The sequence below is a fragment of the Cydia splendana genome, chromosome 15 (genome assembly GCF_910591565.1).
Source record: "Cydia splendana chromosome 15, ilCydSple1.2, whole genome shotgun sequence".
NCBI classification, from domain to species: Eukaryota; Metazoa; Arthropoda; class Insecta; order Lepidoptera; family Tortricidae; genus Cydia; species Cydia splendana.
In genome coordinates this window covers 10,253,838-10,274,013 of record NC_085974.1, presented here as the reverse complement: position 1 = coordinate 10,274,013, position 20,176 = coordinate 10,253,838, and the positions used below count along the sequence as shown (strand labels likewise).

The window sequence follows — 20,176 nt, the reverse complement described above, 5'->3', positions numbered from 1 at the left end:
ATTCACATTTGGCTTCAATTATTTTCAATCACAAGCAAAATATTGAAAGATAATTAATAATTTTAATTTTCACCACGACTTTTTGACAGGACAAGTACCGGCTGAACTGACAGACAATGACATTTGGGGAACTAAACATGGCGGATTTTCGGCCGCATTAGGTATTTACGTATTTTCATGGAACACTTTATGTACGTACTGAAATACTGTCATCTTTTTTTGCTATGGGTTACAGTGCTGAGTAAAAACGAGACAGATATATATTTATGTGTGTGCCGTCAAAATGGGTGCTATTTCTATAAGCAATTGTACGTATAGAACAATATGTCTTGTCCCTATTATATAGGTCCATGTTTATATACAACTGTCCCTCCCCTAGATTTAAGTCATCATAGAAATCATAGAGATTAAAATAAACTGTATCTGTGCTAAGCCGAAATATTTTCTGTCAAATGTCAAATACCTATAATTATGTTTATATTATTTTATTTTTATCTTGCTAATTATTTCAAAAAGGTAAATTTAAAAACGATATTATAAAAGTGCAAACCGAGCACTTTCATTTGATACTAAATTCGACCATGTTTTTTGCAAATAAAATGACCAGAATAGCTAGGCCCCTCACAAACAGCTTTTTGGCCTTCTAAGCTCTTCTACCTCAATAATCCCTTAATCGAGCCAGTAGGGCTACCGCCAATACCGAAAATCGTCAATTGCGGGCATTTTTCTCTGTCACTCTAATTACGCCTTCATTAGAGTAAAAGAGTAAGATCCCCGCAATTTGCGAATTTCGGTTTTCGCGGTAGCCCCTCTGCTCATAATTTAATGACTAAAATAGAATGCCCTCAACTACACGTTTACCCAATTTCATTTAAATTAGAACAAATTTACTTAAGTTCTTGAGTATCAAACTATCTTCTGACAGTTCAGCTTAAAAACATCGAAATGCCGGGACGTGCCGCTAGCCATCCGCGTGATCCAAGTCGAATTTCTTACTTCGCTTCGCTTCGCTCGCTCGTTCGATTATTTATTTATATTATATATATATATATATTTATTTAAACTTTATTGCACAAAGTATATACAAAAATGTACAAATGGCGGACTTAATGCCAAATGGCATTCTCTACCAGTCAACCATAGGGCCAAACAGACATCTACAATTGGTGCAGAGAGAAAAATATACCTATTCAGTGAATATAAAAAGAGCAAACTATACATATAAACTACATAAATAAATAAAATATATATAAACTACTACATATTTATACAATACATACTATAAATATAAATGCAAGTGTCCTGACTGACTGATTCATCAACGCAGAGCCGAAACTACAAAAGATAGAAAGTTGAAATTTGCACATCAGATTACATTTATAAAGTGTACAAGAGATAAGAAGCGATTTTGAGAGATTCAACCCCTAAGGGGGTTAAAAAGGGGATGAAAGTTTGTATGGTGTTCAAGTTTTATTTTAAGCTAGGAATTCGAAATTTCGTAAAAAGATATATTATTAAAATACAAGAAACAAAATTTCAGCGTTTTTGAAAATTCATCCCCTAAGGTGGTGAAAAAGGGGTTGAAAGTTTGTATGGATATCTAACATTTTTTCGAACGCGGGACTTGAATCTTTGTATTTGGGGATATTATCAAAAGACAGGAAAAGTAATTTCAGGGTTTTGAAAAATTCATCCCCTAACAGGGTTAAAAAGGGGTTGAAAGTTTGAATCCATTACAAATGCTTTTTAACTTCTTAGAAAGGCATAATAGCCGATCACAAAAAGAAATGCATCGTTTTTGGAAATTTAACCCCTAAGGGGGTTAAAAAGGGGATGAAAGTTCGTCTTAGGGTGCAAATTTTATTTTAGGCTAGGAACTACTTTGCAAAAAGGTATTAAATTAAAATACAAGAAAACTAATTTCAGCGTTTTTGAAAATTCATCCCCTAAGGTGGTGAAAAAGGGGTTGAAAGTTTGTAAGGATATCAAACATTTTTTCGAGCGTGGGCCTTGAATCTTTCTATTTGGGGATATTTTTAGAAGACAGGAAAAGTAATTTCAGCGTTTTGTAAAATTCATCCCCTAACAGGGTTAAAAAGGGGTTGAAAGTTTGAATCCATTACAAATGCTTTCAAACTTCTTAGAAAGGCATATTAGCCGATTATAAAAAAAAGTTATTGCAACGTCTTTGGAAATTCAACCCTTAAGGGGGTTAAAAAGGGGATGAAAGTTCGTCTTAGGGTGCAAATTTTATTTTAAGCTAGGAACTTGAAACTTTGCAAAAAGGTATTAAATTAAAACACAAGAAAACGAATTTCACAGTTTTTGAAAATTCATCCCCTAAGGTGGTGAAAAAGGGGTTGAAAGTTTGTATGGATATCAAACATTTTTTCGAGCGTGGGCCTTGATTCTTTGTATTTGAGGATATTTTTAGAAGACAGGAAAAGCAATTTCAGCTTTTTGTAAAATTCATCCCCTAACAGGGTTAAAAAGGGGTTGAAAGTTTGAATCCATTACAAATGCTTTCAAACTTCTTAGAAACGCAAAATAGCCGATTACAAAAAAAAAATTGCAACGTCTTTGGAAATTCAACCCCTAAGGGGGTAAAAATGGGATGAAAGTTGTCTTGGGGTGCATATTTTATGTTAAGCTAGGAACTTGAAACTTTGCAAAAAGGTATTAAATTAAAAAACATGAAAACGAATTTAAGCATTTTTGTTAATTCATCCCACATGGTGGTGAGAAGGGGGTTGAAAGTTTGTATGGAGATCAAATATTTTGTGAGTAGAATACAAGAAAAGTAATTTCAGGGTTTTTAAAAATTCATTCCTTAAAAGGGTTAATAGGGGGTTGAAAATGTTTAAAAAACTTCATGTAAAACTTCATACAACTTGCAAAAAAGAAAAGTAATTTCAACATTGCTTGGATATGACAATTATAGGTAGGTACTAATGATGAAAGGGTACATCAAATGCGATGTTAAATCTTTAAGGGGCCCACTGATTAACAGTCCGCCGGACGGTATCGGCCTGTCAGCTGTTCGGAACTGTCAAAATTTTGTTCTAACTGACAGGCCGATACCGTCCGGCGGACTGTTAATCAGTGGGCACCTTTAAATGTTGAAGATAAGATTCCACGCGGACGAAGTCGCGGGCAACAGCTAGTCTATTATAAATTTAATTGGCCTGCTAGTAATAGTTGCACTTATGTTTGATGTCCACTTAAGTTGTTGCACTTAAGTTGGTCCAGGTTCAGATGATCGACATTTGACTTCTTTATAAGCGTAATATTCGTTCTAATTGTGTTGTTAACACGAGTATGTCTATCACTACTACTCGTACTTTGTTATCAGGAAAACCAAAATGAATACGACAGCATTAGGTAATTGGAAAAACATTTTTCGCCACACCAGCTTGTAAAGGCTCTCTTTATTCTTCTAAAACTGATGAGAAAGATGCATTCCATCTACAAGAGTGGCAAAGTAATTATGTATATTGCAAATATCTTTCTTTATGTATTGGGGCTGAAAGTTTAATGAATAGTAGTCAATTCACTCTACCTATGTAATGAAAAACACTGCTGCAGAAGCTAATATTTACTCATCAATATTGCATCATTTTCCTAGGTGCCACAAGAAATGTATTGTGACTAGGTTTTGGTATCCATTTGGATACCACGGATAGCGAACGTAGCAATAAACTATCATCTGCAGTAAGTAAATAAGTAGGTAATGAAAAGGTTAAAAAAATCTTTATTAGCATAATTTACAAAAATACAATATATATAAGGTATAGGTATATCTATTTGTGATAACTGATAACACATTGTAGAAAATTTCTCGACAAAATGCGAGGCACAGCCTATTATTTAATCAGTGTATATTGGTAAGGTAAATACATCTCATATGGTCCAATATAAATTTTAAACAACTTTCATCTATTTAGGTTCTACCCAGCCTCCAAAACCTTTTTCAAGTTCTTCAGCAACAGCTAAACACAATCGGTCATTGTTGTGATTGGCTACAACCTGTATTCCTATTGGAAGGCCTTCGCTGCTTAAACCCAAAGGCACTGTCGTCGCTGGTAAACCAAGGCAGTTAATAACGGCGGTATAACAGAAGTTCAAAGGTTTGAACACTGGCTCGTTATGGTAGGGCGCTGGCGTAGGATGCGTAGGATATAAAAACACACCATCATCACCAAGCATCTCCACAAAAATCTTCTCTAAACTATCACGTAACTTTAAATAGTGGTTGTACCTCGGACTGCCTACTGGTGTGCCGGAGCGGTCCATCAAAGCGGTGAACAGCCCTATCAAAGTATTTCCCGAACACCCAATGAGATTCTTAAAGATTTCTATAACAATCGCCATCGTACCTTGCTTAGCCATTATCAGACTCTCAAACGGTTCTTCACTTTTCATCGTTGTCATCCAAATGGGCATTGATTTCTGGAGAAGTTTGATCTGCTTCTCTTCAGCTACTACTTTGTGTTTGAGGTTTAGAAATTCCACAACTTTCTTCATGGCTGCCGTGATATCTGGGTCTACGGAATCTATCATTGGAGCCTTGTTACTGAACTGATAGTAAACCTTCAGTTTCCCTACGTCGACGGGTTTATCTAAAGCAAGTTTGTTTGCGTTATCGCCCGAAATAATCTTCAGGAGGGGTTTAAGATCGACCGCATACCGCGTCATGGGACCGAGACCTGTAAATTACAAAGGTTTTAAAGGTTCATTAGAATGTCTCTGATTTGAATATTCTTGCAAAGCTTATTTTAACGTATATAAAACCCGAATCCTTGCGTAGATTTTAGGTCAGTCGAAATAAGTTTAGGGCTGAATTGCATTTAGTAACAACCAATTATTGGCTGTACTGTTGTGTTGACAGTTGTAGTGCCAAACTTGGCATCTTTTCATTGACTTACAATTTAAAGACAAAGTCGGGGCAGAGTTAGCTTAACCTGTCTGAAACAGTCTATGTTAAATAATCGTCTCTATCACACATATACCTACTCGTACAAAATACGACGATACATCAAACAAACTGGGCCACAAGTTCTCTGCGATTTGAAATCGCAGTGAAAAGGCACCGGATGTTGGCGCTCGAACCGAACGCTCATACGCCGATATACGACGTTTTATGACTACACGAAAAACCGTCTAGCCATACTTTATTGCTTTTTGTGTTAAGTATATCTTCAATTAAGAATATGCATATGCAAAATTAAGGGCAAAAATGTCATCTTCCTGGGTTTGCCACGGCTCATGAGTTGGCTAATAGCTTGTCTAATTCCAATAATTTACGTCGGAACAAGTTTTTAAGGCAAAGTGTATTTTAGAACTCGGTCAAATTCGTAATGAATAAAGAACCAGTATTGATGTATTCGTCTTAACTACAGATCACAAGTTAATAAGCGCCTAATCGCCTATGTGTGGTGACCTTACGATATTCGTAAAAGCTTAAAAAAGTGGAGTTTTTGGGCGGTAGTGTAGTCTATGGCCATGGCCTAAACCCGCTGCTCGCCTGAGCTTTAAACATAATAGTTAAGCGATTTAAATTAATGCACCCCTAGGGAACCCTTCTGACATAATTATACAGGTTGATTTGATAGATGACCGCAAGTTGTCCCGTGTCTAACGTTAAGCATTAAGCAAGCAAATTCTCAAGCATCTTTTTTCGAAGACGCAAAATTCAGAGTCTGACAAAATAATTAGTGAAATAATGCGGGCGACTCGTGGTGACATTGAAAAAAGAAACACTAAACAGGTACCGGGGATAAGGTTTACATACCTACGTTTATATACGCAGTAACAGTACTGTACAGTACAGGTTCTAAAACATTATCCTCGACCTGTGTCGAGTGTGTGTAACCTGTGAGTATAGCCATAACTACCTATACATTATGCTTACATAGGCGGCTTTGGTTTAATATTTCTTATACGGTCAAATAATATTCTATAGGACTGTGTTATTAAAATTTCAGTATCGATTTTCAGTATTTGATGGTATATAACTGTTAGATACTCCGCATGACTCGGTTCAAATAGATAGGCATAAGTTTTTGTTACTTACCTAGGTATGAATTCAGCAGATCAGTCTTCGGTAGTGGATATTGTCCAGCATTTGACACTATGTTTCGGGATGGTTTGTGTCCAAATATTCCGTTAAAGAACGCTGGCATGCGGATGGAGCCTCCTATGTCGGACCCTGAAAATATAATTTAGCATACATTTATTAAAGTAAAACCACAGTAAAACATTAAAGATAAAACAGAGACGTTAGAGACGTGCAGAACTGTAATAACTATTTATAAACAGATCTAGGTTCCTAATTGGTTTACCATGTTTTGAAGTTTGAAGTGGTTTAATATATATGTATAAATTGTATATTGAGTAACATGCTCTGTGCTCTTCAACTTGTGAGTATTATTATATAATTGAAGGAAGTTTCCTCGTTGTGTTCCACGCAATCGTTGTGTTCTGTTTGAAATTGCACATACTGATTTCTGAATTTCGAATTTGCTAGTAGGTAACATGAAAACTTTTAACAAAACCACAGGTGTCGAATTTAAACATGTGTTATTGTTACAACAATTAGTTCTATTTCTTGCTTGTTCGCGGCAGTTTATCGAAACAAATAAATATTTACTTTACAACATTATGTGCGCATTATGTTGTATAATTCCCATACAATGTCACATTATTATGACATAAGTATTTAAACCGTATATATCTCTCTATTCAGCCTTTTCATTCACTGCTGAGTATTTTTCTTTATTACGCTCTTCGGTCTTGTGCTAATCTCATACTTTGCTTTCCCGTAGGTAACGGCAGATATTATCTGACCATCTAACCCAGCGGTCGGCAACAGGCGGCCCGCAAGCCTCCCTGGCTATTTTGTATGTAACATGACTAACATGGACAAACACAATGTCTAATAAAGTCATAAATATTAACAAAGTGTGGCCCGCGTTAACTTCGTTAACTACTATGTGGCCCTTGGCTGCTAAAAGATTGCCAACCGCTGATCTAACTGATGGGTCTCCATGCTGATCTCTTTGACCACCTTGGCCTAGTAACCTCTCTTGCCCAATGTCCATACCCCATTTACACCCATGGACTTTCACGGTATCCCTTTGAACTTTTTGTATGGCCATCGTGAGAGTGTTCAGCCAAGGATCATTGTTATCTCTAAGATTTATTTGAGCAAATTTTGTAACACCCGGCATTTTAAGACATATAGTATGTCAAAATACAGTTTTAAAATATAACCATCTTAATATAGTACTACTTCCTTTGAAACTTTTGTACTGAATATTTAAATCTAAATGGCCAACGGGGGTTAAAATATTACCCACATATATTTAGCTTAACTTGTATAAAACAAAGGGTATTCGAAATTGAAACCGCACACTCAACATATATGTGAAGTTCGCGCCAGAAAATAGCCCCATTATTTCCCGTACCTCGTATTTGATTCAGTCGTTTAACTGAAAACCCAACCTTGTACTGTACTGTCGAAAGTTTACGATACAAAATAACGCTACATGAATAATGCAGTATTGTCAAAGTGATAAGTCGATGTTTCATCGGAAATGGGGACGACCACTTTCATTTGTTTTATCGCTTAATTTGCGGAATGGTTTCACGTTTTGTGTTACTGTGTACTGCTAAAAGTCTATTATCAGCTTACTACACGTCTACACGTCCCATTGCTGGGCACAGGCCTCGTCGTCGCATCAAATCATAAAAAAGCAGAGTAATACAGATTTTATATTAAAATAACTTATAATACTCGAAAGGAACCTAGTGGAATACGAAACGCTAGCTCATTAGCCTGTATGAATTATGTGTGGAATAGGAAGTATACTAACGAGTAGACTTCACGTCAGATCAGAGACCTTGTTTACATTGGTTACGGAGCGTATTCCCTAGCGGCCTAGTATAGTAAGACCTTGTTATCCGTAACAGCTGTACTCATATCCAGAATTAAAAGTAAGTGAGTTAAAAATATAGCAAATTAAAAAAAATGTTATGCCAATCAGGAATATTTATGTAAAACAATGCTTGGCCAAATAAATAAAAGTAGCTTTACCTATTTTATAAAAAGTATAAAGTTTATACCACAAGGTATTCTCACGAAATACGTGACACAATAATTTACTCTGAAGAATAAATATGCGCAATCGGAAAGCACACTCAAGGAGATTTGTCTCACCCTTCGAGTAGATAGATAGCACCAATTCACTTCAGTGAATTCGGGTTTCTTTGTTTAATGCACTTGGGGTCTAAAGTTCTTACCAATGCCAAATATGCTGCCAGCAGCCCCCTGTAGACACCCCTCGCCCCCCGACGAGCCGCCAACGATCCTTGTGGTATTGTACGGGTTGTTCGTTCTGCCGTGTATGTGGTTGTGAGTTTCCCACCTAAAACATACACCGAAACTATATTGCACATATATTATTATTTACGGTACAAGTGGTTTGAACTTTGAAAACGTATGCGTACGTACGTTTGAAACGTAGGTAATGATGATATTTCCAAATGAATATTATGGATCGCGTTTGATCCAGCGATAATTTCGCACCTTTTGACTGGCTGACACTCAGACTCTATTTATAAAATTGATAATTGTTGCACTTGTCGCGATAAGTCCGGTTTCATAAAATAAATATTATGATAACAATATATATGGAGCCTAAAATACACTGGAATTGACGAAGTCATGATACTGTTATGATAGTATTGATACTTGATAGACCGTGCTCAACTTATTTAATGCACGCATAATGAATATAACTTGAAGAATTGGTTCGAACTGCAACATTGTACGAGTATATATGATAATTTTACTTTAGTACTGTGGATCATTTTATTTATGATGCCTTTTAGTTGCTCTAATCTAATGACAGTTGTTGAAATTTAATCTTGAGATTTGAACTTTGGATGAAGTTACTAGCTTTTGGGATTTTGAGTTAGTGCTACTTCATCATCATCAGTCGTTCCCTCAATGCTGAGGATCGTGACATCATGTCCTAATGTTGCTGACCAGTCTCTTCCATAGGCTTCTGTCACCCGCCATATGTACGGCTTCCTGCAGATGTAGATATAGTGCTACTTACCACATGCAAATTTCTGGCACGTTGGTAAGGCCCATGATGATGGCCCCCTTGCTTCGCAGCAACCTAATACTCTCGGCGTCTTCTTTGGCGATCACGTCTTTTCGAAGCACGACCCCAGATGTGTGATGTAGGCCTGAGGAATTAAAATGCAACAACGTTTTATTCCCATGTCATGTAGAATCAGGACTAAAAACTTTATTAGCTATAACTACGATCTTATTTCTAACATAATTTTGTAACAATGGTTAGGTTAGAAAACATTGAACACTATCAAAATTTCAATAATTAGGTAGAGGCTAGAGGAATAATAAGAGATGATGAATTGATGATTCCTATATTTCCTATCTACCAAAAAGTTCTAAATTTATAGTAAATTTATTTTATTCATGATCGACCTGTCATTCTACTACGGTTCAATTGTCGATGCATTCGAGGGGTATTTACTCATAGATTGCGGATTTCAATAGGAGATGGATATGATATTCCATGTAAGAAATCGATTCTAGAGAGCCTATTTACAAAAAGAACATGCGGGTGATATATCACTATCACTGAGATATCATAATATCCTTATGCTTATACACTGAAATAGTATACATAACATAGAACTAATAGGTGGTTACCTATTAGTAGATACATAGTTGTTTGTCCAATTAACATATGACGACCATTACGTAGGTACAAACAAACATTTAATCAAGGACGTAAAAAAGGTGCGCCTTTGGCGGCGTGGGTCCATCATTCTAAATAATGGCATAGCAAAGTATAAATAATAGCAAATCATTGTTAACATTAGTGAAGAAACTTTTAAATTCGCGATAATCAAACAGATTAAGCATTTTAATATTAAAGGAAACATGTATAAAGTTATTATGTAGGTATATGAGGTACTTCGTTACAAAGCTTAACACTCCAAAAGAAAAGATAATAATGTATGACATATCATGCTATAGCATCGAACTCGTTTCAATACGAGTGCAATTACTGCATACCCTACATATCATTACGCCACTTATCTCACGTAACACGTCATTTAAACAATAAAATACAGTTAAAATGCAACCATTACCTTTAACAGCGATGCAGTCTTTCGTAGTGAAAGGTACGCCTAAGAGAGGCTTCTCGTTTTCCAACTGTTCGGTCGTCATGGTCCCACTGCTTATGAGTTCATCAGCCTCTTTAGCCTCTTTCTTAGCCAGCTCGAATCGGTCTTCCACGAAACAGTTGAGGGCCGAGTTGACATCCTTGATGCGTCTGATGCACGTCTCGAGTACCTCTACACTTGTCACCTGAAACGAAGGCATCATAAAATATAAATATGTTTTGGAAGCGAATATGAATCATAGGGCTGTAAATTTGGTGATGAAATTTTTACTGCCTAGGCACAGAATAAATAATAGTACTGCTGTACAGAAAAGGCTGTACCTACAAAACAGAAAGTTTGACAGATGTTCAGGGTCAAATCATGCTGTCCCTTTCTAATATATGGCACTACTCTTTCAGCTATTTAGGGTCGTCAAAATTTAAGCCATTATCTTATCTGTGGACGTGCACGCAAAAGGACGTCAAGTTGTGTCAACCCTAAAAATTGCTCGGAGCAATGCTGAGCCGAACGGAGCCGAGTTTGCCCGAAGGGAGGCGTTTCGCACCCCTGATACTGGATTGATTATAGCCGGTTCAACCTAAGATCACATAAATGGCAGTTATGAATTAACTCTTTTAGTTATGACAATTGACAGCCATCAGTTAAATGGTAGGTCTTACGGCCCGATTCAAATAATGTTTAAGTATAAGAAGTCACAGCGGTACGGTAACGATCTGACTTATCTGGCTCGCGTTTAATTTCTAAATTTAGCTAATGGAAGGCAAAGGGCGGTTTTAAATCGATGTAACTTTTTTTTATGGTCCCATACTCGAAAAATATCACCTTACACAGAAGAAGTTACGTTTTTTTCATTTACATATTTCAGTTCATATACGAAAGTCCGACTCGCTCATACAGTCGCCATCAGATATATCAGAGCGCCCAAGGTGCTCACAAATATCTAAACACGCCTATAATTATTATCAAGGCATTAAAGTGCGTGTTCAGATATTTTTGAGCACCTGTGCCGCTCCGATATATCTGATGGCGACTGACATAACATAACTTATACGACTATAATCTTTTTACAGAGTTCCGATTTTAGTCATTATTTTTTACAATCAAATTTCATTATAGAAATATCCTATTAGAACTTCTCTTCGTGAGTAGATAAATTTCATAATAATATATAAGTACTTAGGTGGTGCCTATTTTCATTAGTAACGGTAAACCATGTTGAAAGGCTACTGGACAAAGTGGATTGTTATGTACCCCAAGGGTCGAGTAATAACGTCGTACATCATTTATCCTAATTTGACGTAATTTAGCTATGACCTAATTCGATCGCTTTTCGTGATTACGAAGTCTACGAATTAGTTTTAGTATTAGAGGAAACTTATTTATATAAATCCATCTTGAAATGAGATTCAATGACAGGGATTTGTGATGGAATTGATTGATGATTGATTTCATGGGGGATTTAGTTCCGTTCTTGTATAACTGCATAACTTTCCTGCTGTATAAATAATAAATTGTTGTAATTGATCGCTTAACTATTTTTATTATGAAAAAACAAAAATGATATTTCAATTGATTTCCGATCTCGAAGTTTTTTATGGAAAAAATATATTTGTTTTTGTACCTACTTACATATTGCCTACTTATTTAACTTTACGTTTGGCTAGCCGTTATAAACCATCGAATACAACTAAATTTTGCGTGTATAGAACATTTGTTGGAAGTTGAAACCAATTAACATTTAAGTTGATCCACATAATATACGTAGGTTACGTAAATATTTTTAATTTGATTCAAAAACCTCAAAAGATATACTAGGAAATCGTTACTAAATTGGTTTTTGGTAATCCTATTTTATTAAAATATTACCCAAAAAAGGGACCCTTTGGAGTCCAAAAAAATATAAGAGGAACGGATAATGTTGCTACCGACCGCTACGCTAAAACAATAAAATGTAGTCTATGAATATCGAATACCTATATCGAATGAAATTACGGCAGATAATTGTTGTAGGAGTTACCGTCAAATTGAAAAATGCACCAAATTATTAAAAAAGAAAAATTCCTTGGACCGACCAGCCATAATGCAAACAATCGTTTGATTTGGTTCATTCCCGAATAAATTTACAATTTAAATTAGGCTGTTAAAAAATCAAGATTCCGACCGAATAATAATTGAGCCCTGGCCAGAAAGCAATTTTACATTGTATTTAAGTTGAGGTTGAGAGGAGTTAGTATTTGGAATAGCAAATTGGTGACTGGTGATATCGTCACTTTCCACAAAATTTCATATTAAATGCCAGACGATAAAAGCGCAGCAACGCTTTTATCGTCTGCCATGGTAGCCGTCATCGTCATGTTCTTACACGTATGTAAGTGCGACAGTGACACATGGACACTCAAATCGTAGCAGACGAATGACAGTTTCGTTTTTAGCGTCGAGAACGGCGTCGTCCTAATTGGTTAACTGTCCGTTCTGTACGAGCTAACGTTCGTCTTTTCCTGTTTGATGGATGTTTGTTCCCTGTATGAACGGAGCGATGGTTGTTAACGAGTCCACCAATTATTACATTTACTTAGGTTTCGTAACTTAATTTGGCCATATGTGTAATATGCAGTGCGAACGAATTATACAATTCAGAATTGAAAATATTATAGACAAATGTTGCATTCAACCAACCAACTCGTAAAACTAAGTAAGAAAAAAAATACTTATATCGGTATATAGGTATTTGGCGTAATATAATACAAGTATATCCTTTATTTCTCTTCCTAAGTGGTTATTATTAGATTATTACACATTTCATCCATCATTTCATTTACAATTTTATATTATAAACAGCAAGGAATGAGACAGCAAAAACATTGGTTAGAAACATTTTTTTGCCTCTCAACTCAAATCAAATCACTCAACTTTCCGTCACATATGTTAGGATGTCTACAAAAACAACACAGCAGAGACCGGTTAACATTCGAGGGACTTGTTTATCGACAGTTATGCCAGTTACATTGATTTGAGGAAAATATTAAGAGACCTTTATGTTTGCTGTAGTGACATAAATGGAGGTGTTAAATCATCAAAACAGTTTACATATTCATTATTCATATCATACAATAGTACTTTTAACGGCTAACGTTTTTAATCAAGTTAAAAAAGGGAGGATGTTATGTATTAAGTATGACGATCGGCGTTGTCAATGAATTAACAAAGCTGGGCATATGAAAACATAACATTCCATATTGCTTCCCAAACATAATTCGTCCCATAATACTTTGATTGTTATAAATAACTTTAATTAACGCGTACGTTATTTTTAAACAAATGTTCTACATCGTTGTTGTGATTACATACCGATTCCGTCTGTCTGTTTGCGATAAACTTGAAAAATATTACTACCTATTACTACTACATAATACCGATACTAGTTGGGTATGGGTATACGGTATACGATATTGATGCGGTTTTGAATGGCGTGGCGTGTTGTTTTATTTTCGGAAGTGGTAAGCGTAAACGTAAAATGTATTTATATGTACAAAATGTGGGAATAGTAGCGATTATTATTTGAAGTCTAAAGGTAGGTCTAGATATCAAGTCCTAATAGTCATTCCATCGCGTGCCTAACGGCACTTACCTAGTTGCATTTTTGAGTTCTTAGAGTCTTTAATTATTTATCAAGCTGAATTAGCCGTGGCTTTGACATGGTTTCTTGTTCCTTTCAACTACAAGGTCATATTAATCCCATTTTACGTGACTTGGAACTAGGGTTGCCAGATGGTCGGGATTTGGCGGGATTCTCCCTATTTTTAGCATGTGTTCCCGATTCCCGACAAAGTGAAAATTGTCCCGAAAAACAGCTTCACGTTATAAAATAATAATTTCAAGTTCCGAACTGTCGTCGAGCGAGCGAGCGACCCACGTCGAGCATAGTGCCCATAATGTAAAATATCGTTGTTTTTAATACAATTACTTTAATTTGAATGTTTTTTTTTCCGACTTAAGTCCCAAAATCCCGAAAAAAATTTTTTCCCGATAAAAGCACCTTTCGATCTGGCAACCCTACTTGGAACAAGTGCAAACACTACTATTGCGTTCAATAAAATGGTCTACAAATAAATAAACTGAACGTGAGGATTAAATAAACGCAGACAATTTTATCAGTATAGTCAGCACAACAACAGCAGAGTTAGGTATTCTTTATAATAAACAAACATTGCTACTCTATTTTGTGCATGGTTGTTTTCCTCGTACAGCTGCAGGCAATCTAATCTTTGGGTAAGATAACAAACTTCCATAAGTTCCATAACAGTCTCAATTAAATTTTCAATTACCTATATTATTCACACCGATAAAAAGGCGATAAATCTATCCCTGACGACAACGGCACTATCAAGGACATTATAGTTACTATTTTCTCACAAAAAACCAGTAAAAAATAAATAGGTACCTTATTCAAATATGGAACTACACTTTGAGTACATTGTTATTCAAGGTTCAAATATCCTACGTATATATGTAGTTATTAAATGTTTTCAACAAGAAAACAATAACAAACCTCTTTATTCCTAATCCTTCTCGCGACTTCGATCGCCGGTTGCTTCAGGATCTCATCGGTTATCGGCGGTAGCTTCTCCCCTTTCTTCCCATAGTAAAGAGTAAAGAATACCCTCGCTATACTCGCCAGGAAGTACCTCACTGCGTGGAATACTTTCAGCTTCAAACTGAACGGTTTAATTTCTGTATCCATGTTTATTTGAAACACACACGCATTGACACGATCCAAACTGTTTTATTTACACTTATGGAAACACTGTTGTAAAGTATGCCGGCCGCTCGCAGAGAACAGTGCGCCGAGGACTGTCGCTGTCGATTCATTCAGTCGAGTTTGCCTACAAGACTCGAGGCTTACGTCATGGTTTGTGTAGCGTGCCCTCTCTCTCTGCGGACAGGCTTGACGCCGCGCGGTTGCCAGACGGGGCTGAGTCGGTGTCCTACCGTTGAGTGCGCTGACGCGTTCAACATAAAGCTTTTGTCCGGCGAGTAAGAACTGTTTTGATAGCGACTAGGCGACCCGATAAACAAACAATGGTATGTGTGACACATAGGCAGGTATGAATTCTGTATTCATTAGGTATTGGTAGTTAGCGAGGCAGTTAAGAACCAACCGGCTTCCGACTTATCGGATGCCTATGAATAATTCATGTTGATTTCATATGTAAGTTTGCTTTTTTCATGTCTAAGGTACTGAACCGATTTCGTTGAAATTTGTCTTGTAGTGCGCTTAGGCCTTGGGGAAGAACAGACTGTTTAATTTGAATCCATAGTCTGGATCTGAGAGGAAGAGATTTGAGAATTAGGATATAACACAGAGGCATTATTACAACTATTAAAAGTAAGTACCTACATTATTTTAGGCATCAATAAATTACCTAAATCGCCTACTTTTATCTGTGCCCACAACCAAGAAGATAAACGTGACACATATTTATTTGTATTATGACTACCACCTTATCAGTATTTTTTTATGCGTTAAAACTTTAATGTGTTAGGTATGTAAATATTGTTTAAAAATGTAACTATAATTTCGTTGTATTACTACATCAATAACGGTACAAACATAATGAAATAATAATAAATAAATAATATGACAATAACATTGTCAATTTAAGTCACTTAGCAGCATGGCTTCCTCGTTTCTACAGGCGTTGAGCACAAAGGAGGATGCATTGTGCGTAAAATTCTCTCAAGTGGAAAATGTGAAGCTCACTCTGCGAGCTTCATAGTGTGATAAAAGAGAAAGACATTTTAATTTTCTCAGACATGTTCGGAAATATTATCATTATGTTCGTGAATTTCGGGTGCGAAGCAAACACTGGGTTCACAAACAAATTACCGGCCTAGGCCAGCAAAGTGTTGTAAGTACAGTCAACTGTAAAAATATGGGTGTAGACGACTTACTCAAAAATATGTCCCATAGTTCTTAATTCACTGACATAAGAGTTATGGGACATATTTTTGAGATGATTTGTACACCCATATTTTTACAGTTGACTGTACTTAATTGCCAATGTAGCAATGTACCCTCGCCCAATCAAAATGGTACTGCAATATATTAAAAATTATGGGGCATAAATTAATGACATTGGTGGCACTAAATAGCACCTAAAGAACTATGAATATTTTGTGCAATTATTAAGAGTCCCTAGCAAGCTTGGCCTCACACTTAATTCACATTCGTTTTCGTTATTCGCCTTCACATCAAAAATACTTTAAAAAGCGAGCTAAATTTTGGCTAAACTGGTAAAACCGCACTACGAAATTCGGTTTCCCAATTCAGTAATTAAGTTACAACGGGCAGGCAAATTATTATTACAGTCGTTGAACATTAATGGCCTCGTTCTATGCGATTAATTTTGTGCGATATTAGACTGGGCTGTTGCTATAATGTAATAAGTTTTAATTCTATATTTTATGGTGGATAACAGTGATTAACATTGAGCCAATTCGATCGTACATTTTGACATCAAAATTTAGATTTAAGTTTAGAAGGTTTAGGTTCATTTTGATGTCAAAATGTAAATTTGAATTGGACTCTGGGTTAAAAATGTTTCTTATTTACATCGTAAAAAAGTTCTGTTTGGATTTTTCGCAACTAAAATGTACAACAATATCTGACTGTTTTACTGAACTTGCCTAAGTACTTACTAGTACATTTAATTCTTACGGAACGTTTACACGGTACGAATGGGAACACGTACTTTGCCGGCTGTTAACAAATGCCTTTACAACATAAAATATCACACATTTATTAATATAATATTTCCAGTAATATTGCATACAATATCATGTGCATATCTATCTTATAGACTGGACTGCAAAGCAGCGCTAAGCGCCGTATTTAAGCGGCTTACATGGAAAGACTCTTAGGTCCGTCGTTCGAAGGAAATGTGACTGAATATATATATATATATACCTACTATGTGTGTGTGCAGTTCGTGCATAGTTAAAGCGTCTTTTCCAGTACCTATCCTTGTAAAGTATTGATAATCGCTATATGTTTTTTTTTTCACTTTTCTATGAACTTTGAATCTGAGTAAAATACACGTATGTACTTACCTACAACAAACGCAACTAAAAGCTATAAACACTTATCACTATTTTTATAATAACGTGTTAAATGAGAACCTGTTAAAATTTTAAAATTATTATTATTTAAACTATGTAGGTATATTGCATTATGTTCGCACACTTCATCATCACCTCGTTCACAAGTTTAAAATTTAACAAGCTGCCTCGGTTGATAGCACCACAGTATATGTATAACAGATGAGAGTAAACTATCTCATTCCGTTTATGAATTCGTAGTGACATCGACATCAGGAAATCACGCATGCAATGCAACTACAGCTCATCTCTCTCTGGATGTCAGTCACCTGGGCTAGCGGTGCCCACATATTGTGCACAAATCCGAACGCTAAAAATCTCGATAAAATTAAAACAAATAACCTACCCCACAACACCAACCAGGCGACAACTAACTCTATATATTCAACAAACGTCTGATTTCAACACTCCCGACACAATCAACGTAATTTGAATAGATGTAAATTGGTCAACGTTTTTATTTTATTTCGTAAAGGTTACGTTAATATCGGAGACATTTTTGAAGCCCCTCGCAATAATATACTTACCTGTACTTACGCCTACGTTAGCTGAGCATTCACTATTATTTGTTTGGAGATGGAATACTCTTTATAAATTTTTCTCATAATTACTATGTAGCCAGTGTGCAGCTACCTAATTAAAAAAACATTTTGCCTCTGAGCTCACATAGTTGTTACGGATCTCGAGGGCAAGTTTTACACGCTGCGCTGAGTTAAGGCCGAGCCACACCGGCTGCGTGTGCAGCACGCTGCGTGGCGTGCGCTGCGTGACGTGCGCAGCACCCCTGTCACACCGGGTGACGCGCACGTCACGCAACGCACGCCACGCAGTGTGCTGCACACGCCACGCAGGCGCACGCTGCAGCTCAGTCATGCGTGCAGTAAAATAAAATACGCCTGCGACAGTACCAACATCATGTTATTATAACTCCCGTTGCAAATGGAAGCAGCTCACCTAATGCCGCCATTGCAATTAGAGGAAAAAAATGTCTCATATTTGAATCGAGATAATTGAGAGTACATAATAGTATTCACCGACGCACAATAGTTCACAATACAACAACCTTGTTTTCCAATAGTATCGTTAATACCTAACATCGATTTGTCCCCACAGGCGAAATTAAATTTTTATAAGACGTATTTTTTGTAATCTTTGTGCTATGTTGTAAATATACATTCGTATTGACGAACGATTTTAATTAGTTTTTCTTTTATCACTGAATCCATATTAAAAACCAGCACGCGCACCGGCCGAGTTGTAAATAAATACAAGCGAGCTGCGCGTGTACACGCACAGCACCTATGAGTATGCAGCACCGAGCTGTGCGTGTCCGAACCTGCTCGGTTCGCCCTCTCATAGGGAACGCAGTTAAACACAACGTCATCACTGCACGCAACGAAGCGACGTTGCCGCTCCGCTGCGTGGACGCGTGCACGCAGCACGCAGCCGGTTTGTCTCGTCGGAGCTGCGTTGCGTGCAAGTCACGCGTACGCGCACGTCACGCACACGTCACGCAAGCGGTGTGTCCTCTCGTATGAGTTTTCGTATTATACAACGCATCCACACGCGTACGTGCACGTGCACGTCTACGCATACGCATCCGGTGTGGCTTGGCCTTTAATATTAGCTTAGGAACTAGCGGTTACATTACACATTGCATTTAGTGCTGCTTAGTGTTAGTCAAACTGCAAGTCAATAAAAGTCGATCCTATTTGTTAAACGAAAGGATCTAACACTCGACATAAATCTGTTAACATTACAAAAAAATATTTTAAACAACTAAAATTGTCTTAGCCAAAGAGACATAATTTGTGGCTTTCCATTTTCCATCAGAGAAGGGTCCTCTGTGCTTCATGTGCATAAGGACCATTCCGCCACCACTCTGATGGAAGGCTACATTTTGAATAGGTTCACATGGAGTCAGGCATGAGCTTGATGAAGTATTTTTTATTGTTGTTTAGTCGAAAGTCGAACGGCATGAATAACTATGAGTTCTCTAATTCTTTCATTAATTCATACAAATGTGTAAACGGCAACTTGCCAGTTTATAACTACCTACTTAAAAGCAAGTCAGCATTCAGTGGCAAGTGTCTAAACCTATAGTTCGTTTTTTTAGCATTAGAAAAAAGGTAAACAATCTTGACGTGTCTTTTTATTGAAAAACACTTTTGAAAAATAAGTCATGGCAAATATGTAACAATTATAAATCATATACGATTATTTACATTCTTTTGCTTTCAATATAGGTATGTAATGATTGAATGAATGAATAATATTTATTTCAGGACTAGTCCCATATTATGTTAGTAACAAGTTAGGTACATACTTAAATTTAGTGTTAGTGCAAAGCAACATAAATAAAATTTAACAAATAAAACTTAAAAAACTTATAACTTACCTACCTACGTGGAGCGCGATACATGGAGCTGCGCCCATCTACGCATCAGCGCGGAATCCCAGCGGTCCGCGAACGCGCTCAGGATCCCGTTAGTGCTGCAGCGAACACGGGCTAGCAGGGAGGCGCACCGCCTTGCGCATTAGGGCAGCAAAATCGTCGGTCCGCGCCTCCGCAAACATGCCCGACGCACTACAGTGCCGCGGCAACCCCAACAGAACCCTAAACGCGTTGTCATATTGGACTCGCAAGTCGCTATAACCCCGCTGCGTAAAGTTGACCCACAGATCCACAGAATAATAGTTACTGATTTTTAAAAAGCGTTTTTCAATTAAAAGAAACGCTAAACACTATTGCTAAAAAAAAACGAACTATATCACTAGGAGTGAACTCACG

The 20,176-nt window shown here is 36.8% G+C and overlaps 1 protein-coding gene across 1 annotated transcript; it reads right to left on the bottom strand.

Moving 5' to 3' along the window:
- Positions 1-3,734: 3,734 nt before the first annotated feature.
- On the bottom strand, positions 3,735-15,205 carry LOC134797598 (fatty-acid amide hydrolase 2-A-like). The gene is made up of 6 exons (XM_063769888.1): positions 14,777-15,205; positions 10,192-10,411; positions 9,123-9,255; positions 8,302-8,426; positions 6,074-6,208; positions 3,735-4,706 (listed from the first exon to the last, which is right to left on the bottom strand). The coding sequence occupies exons 1-6, from the start codon at positions 14,966-14,968 to the stop codon at positions 3,937-3,939; spliced, it is 1,575 nt and encodes a 524-aa protein (XP_063625958.1). The 5' UTR covers positions 14,969-15,205; the 3' UTR covers positions 3,735-3,936.
- Positions 15,206-20,176: the final 4,971 nt, after the last annotated feature.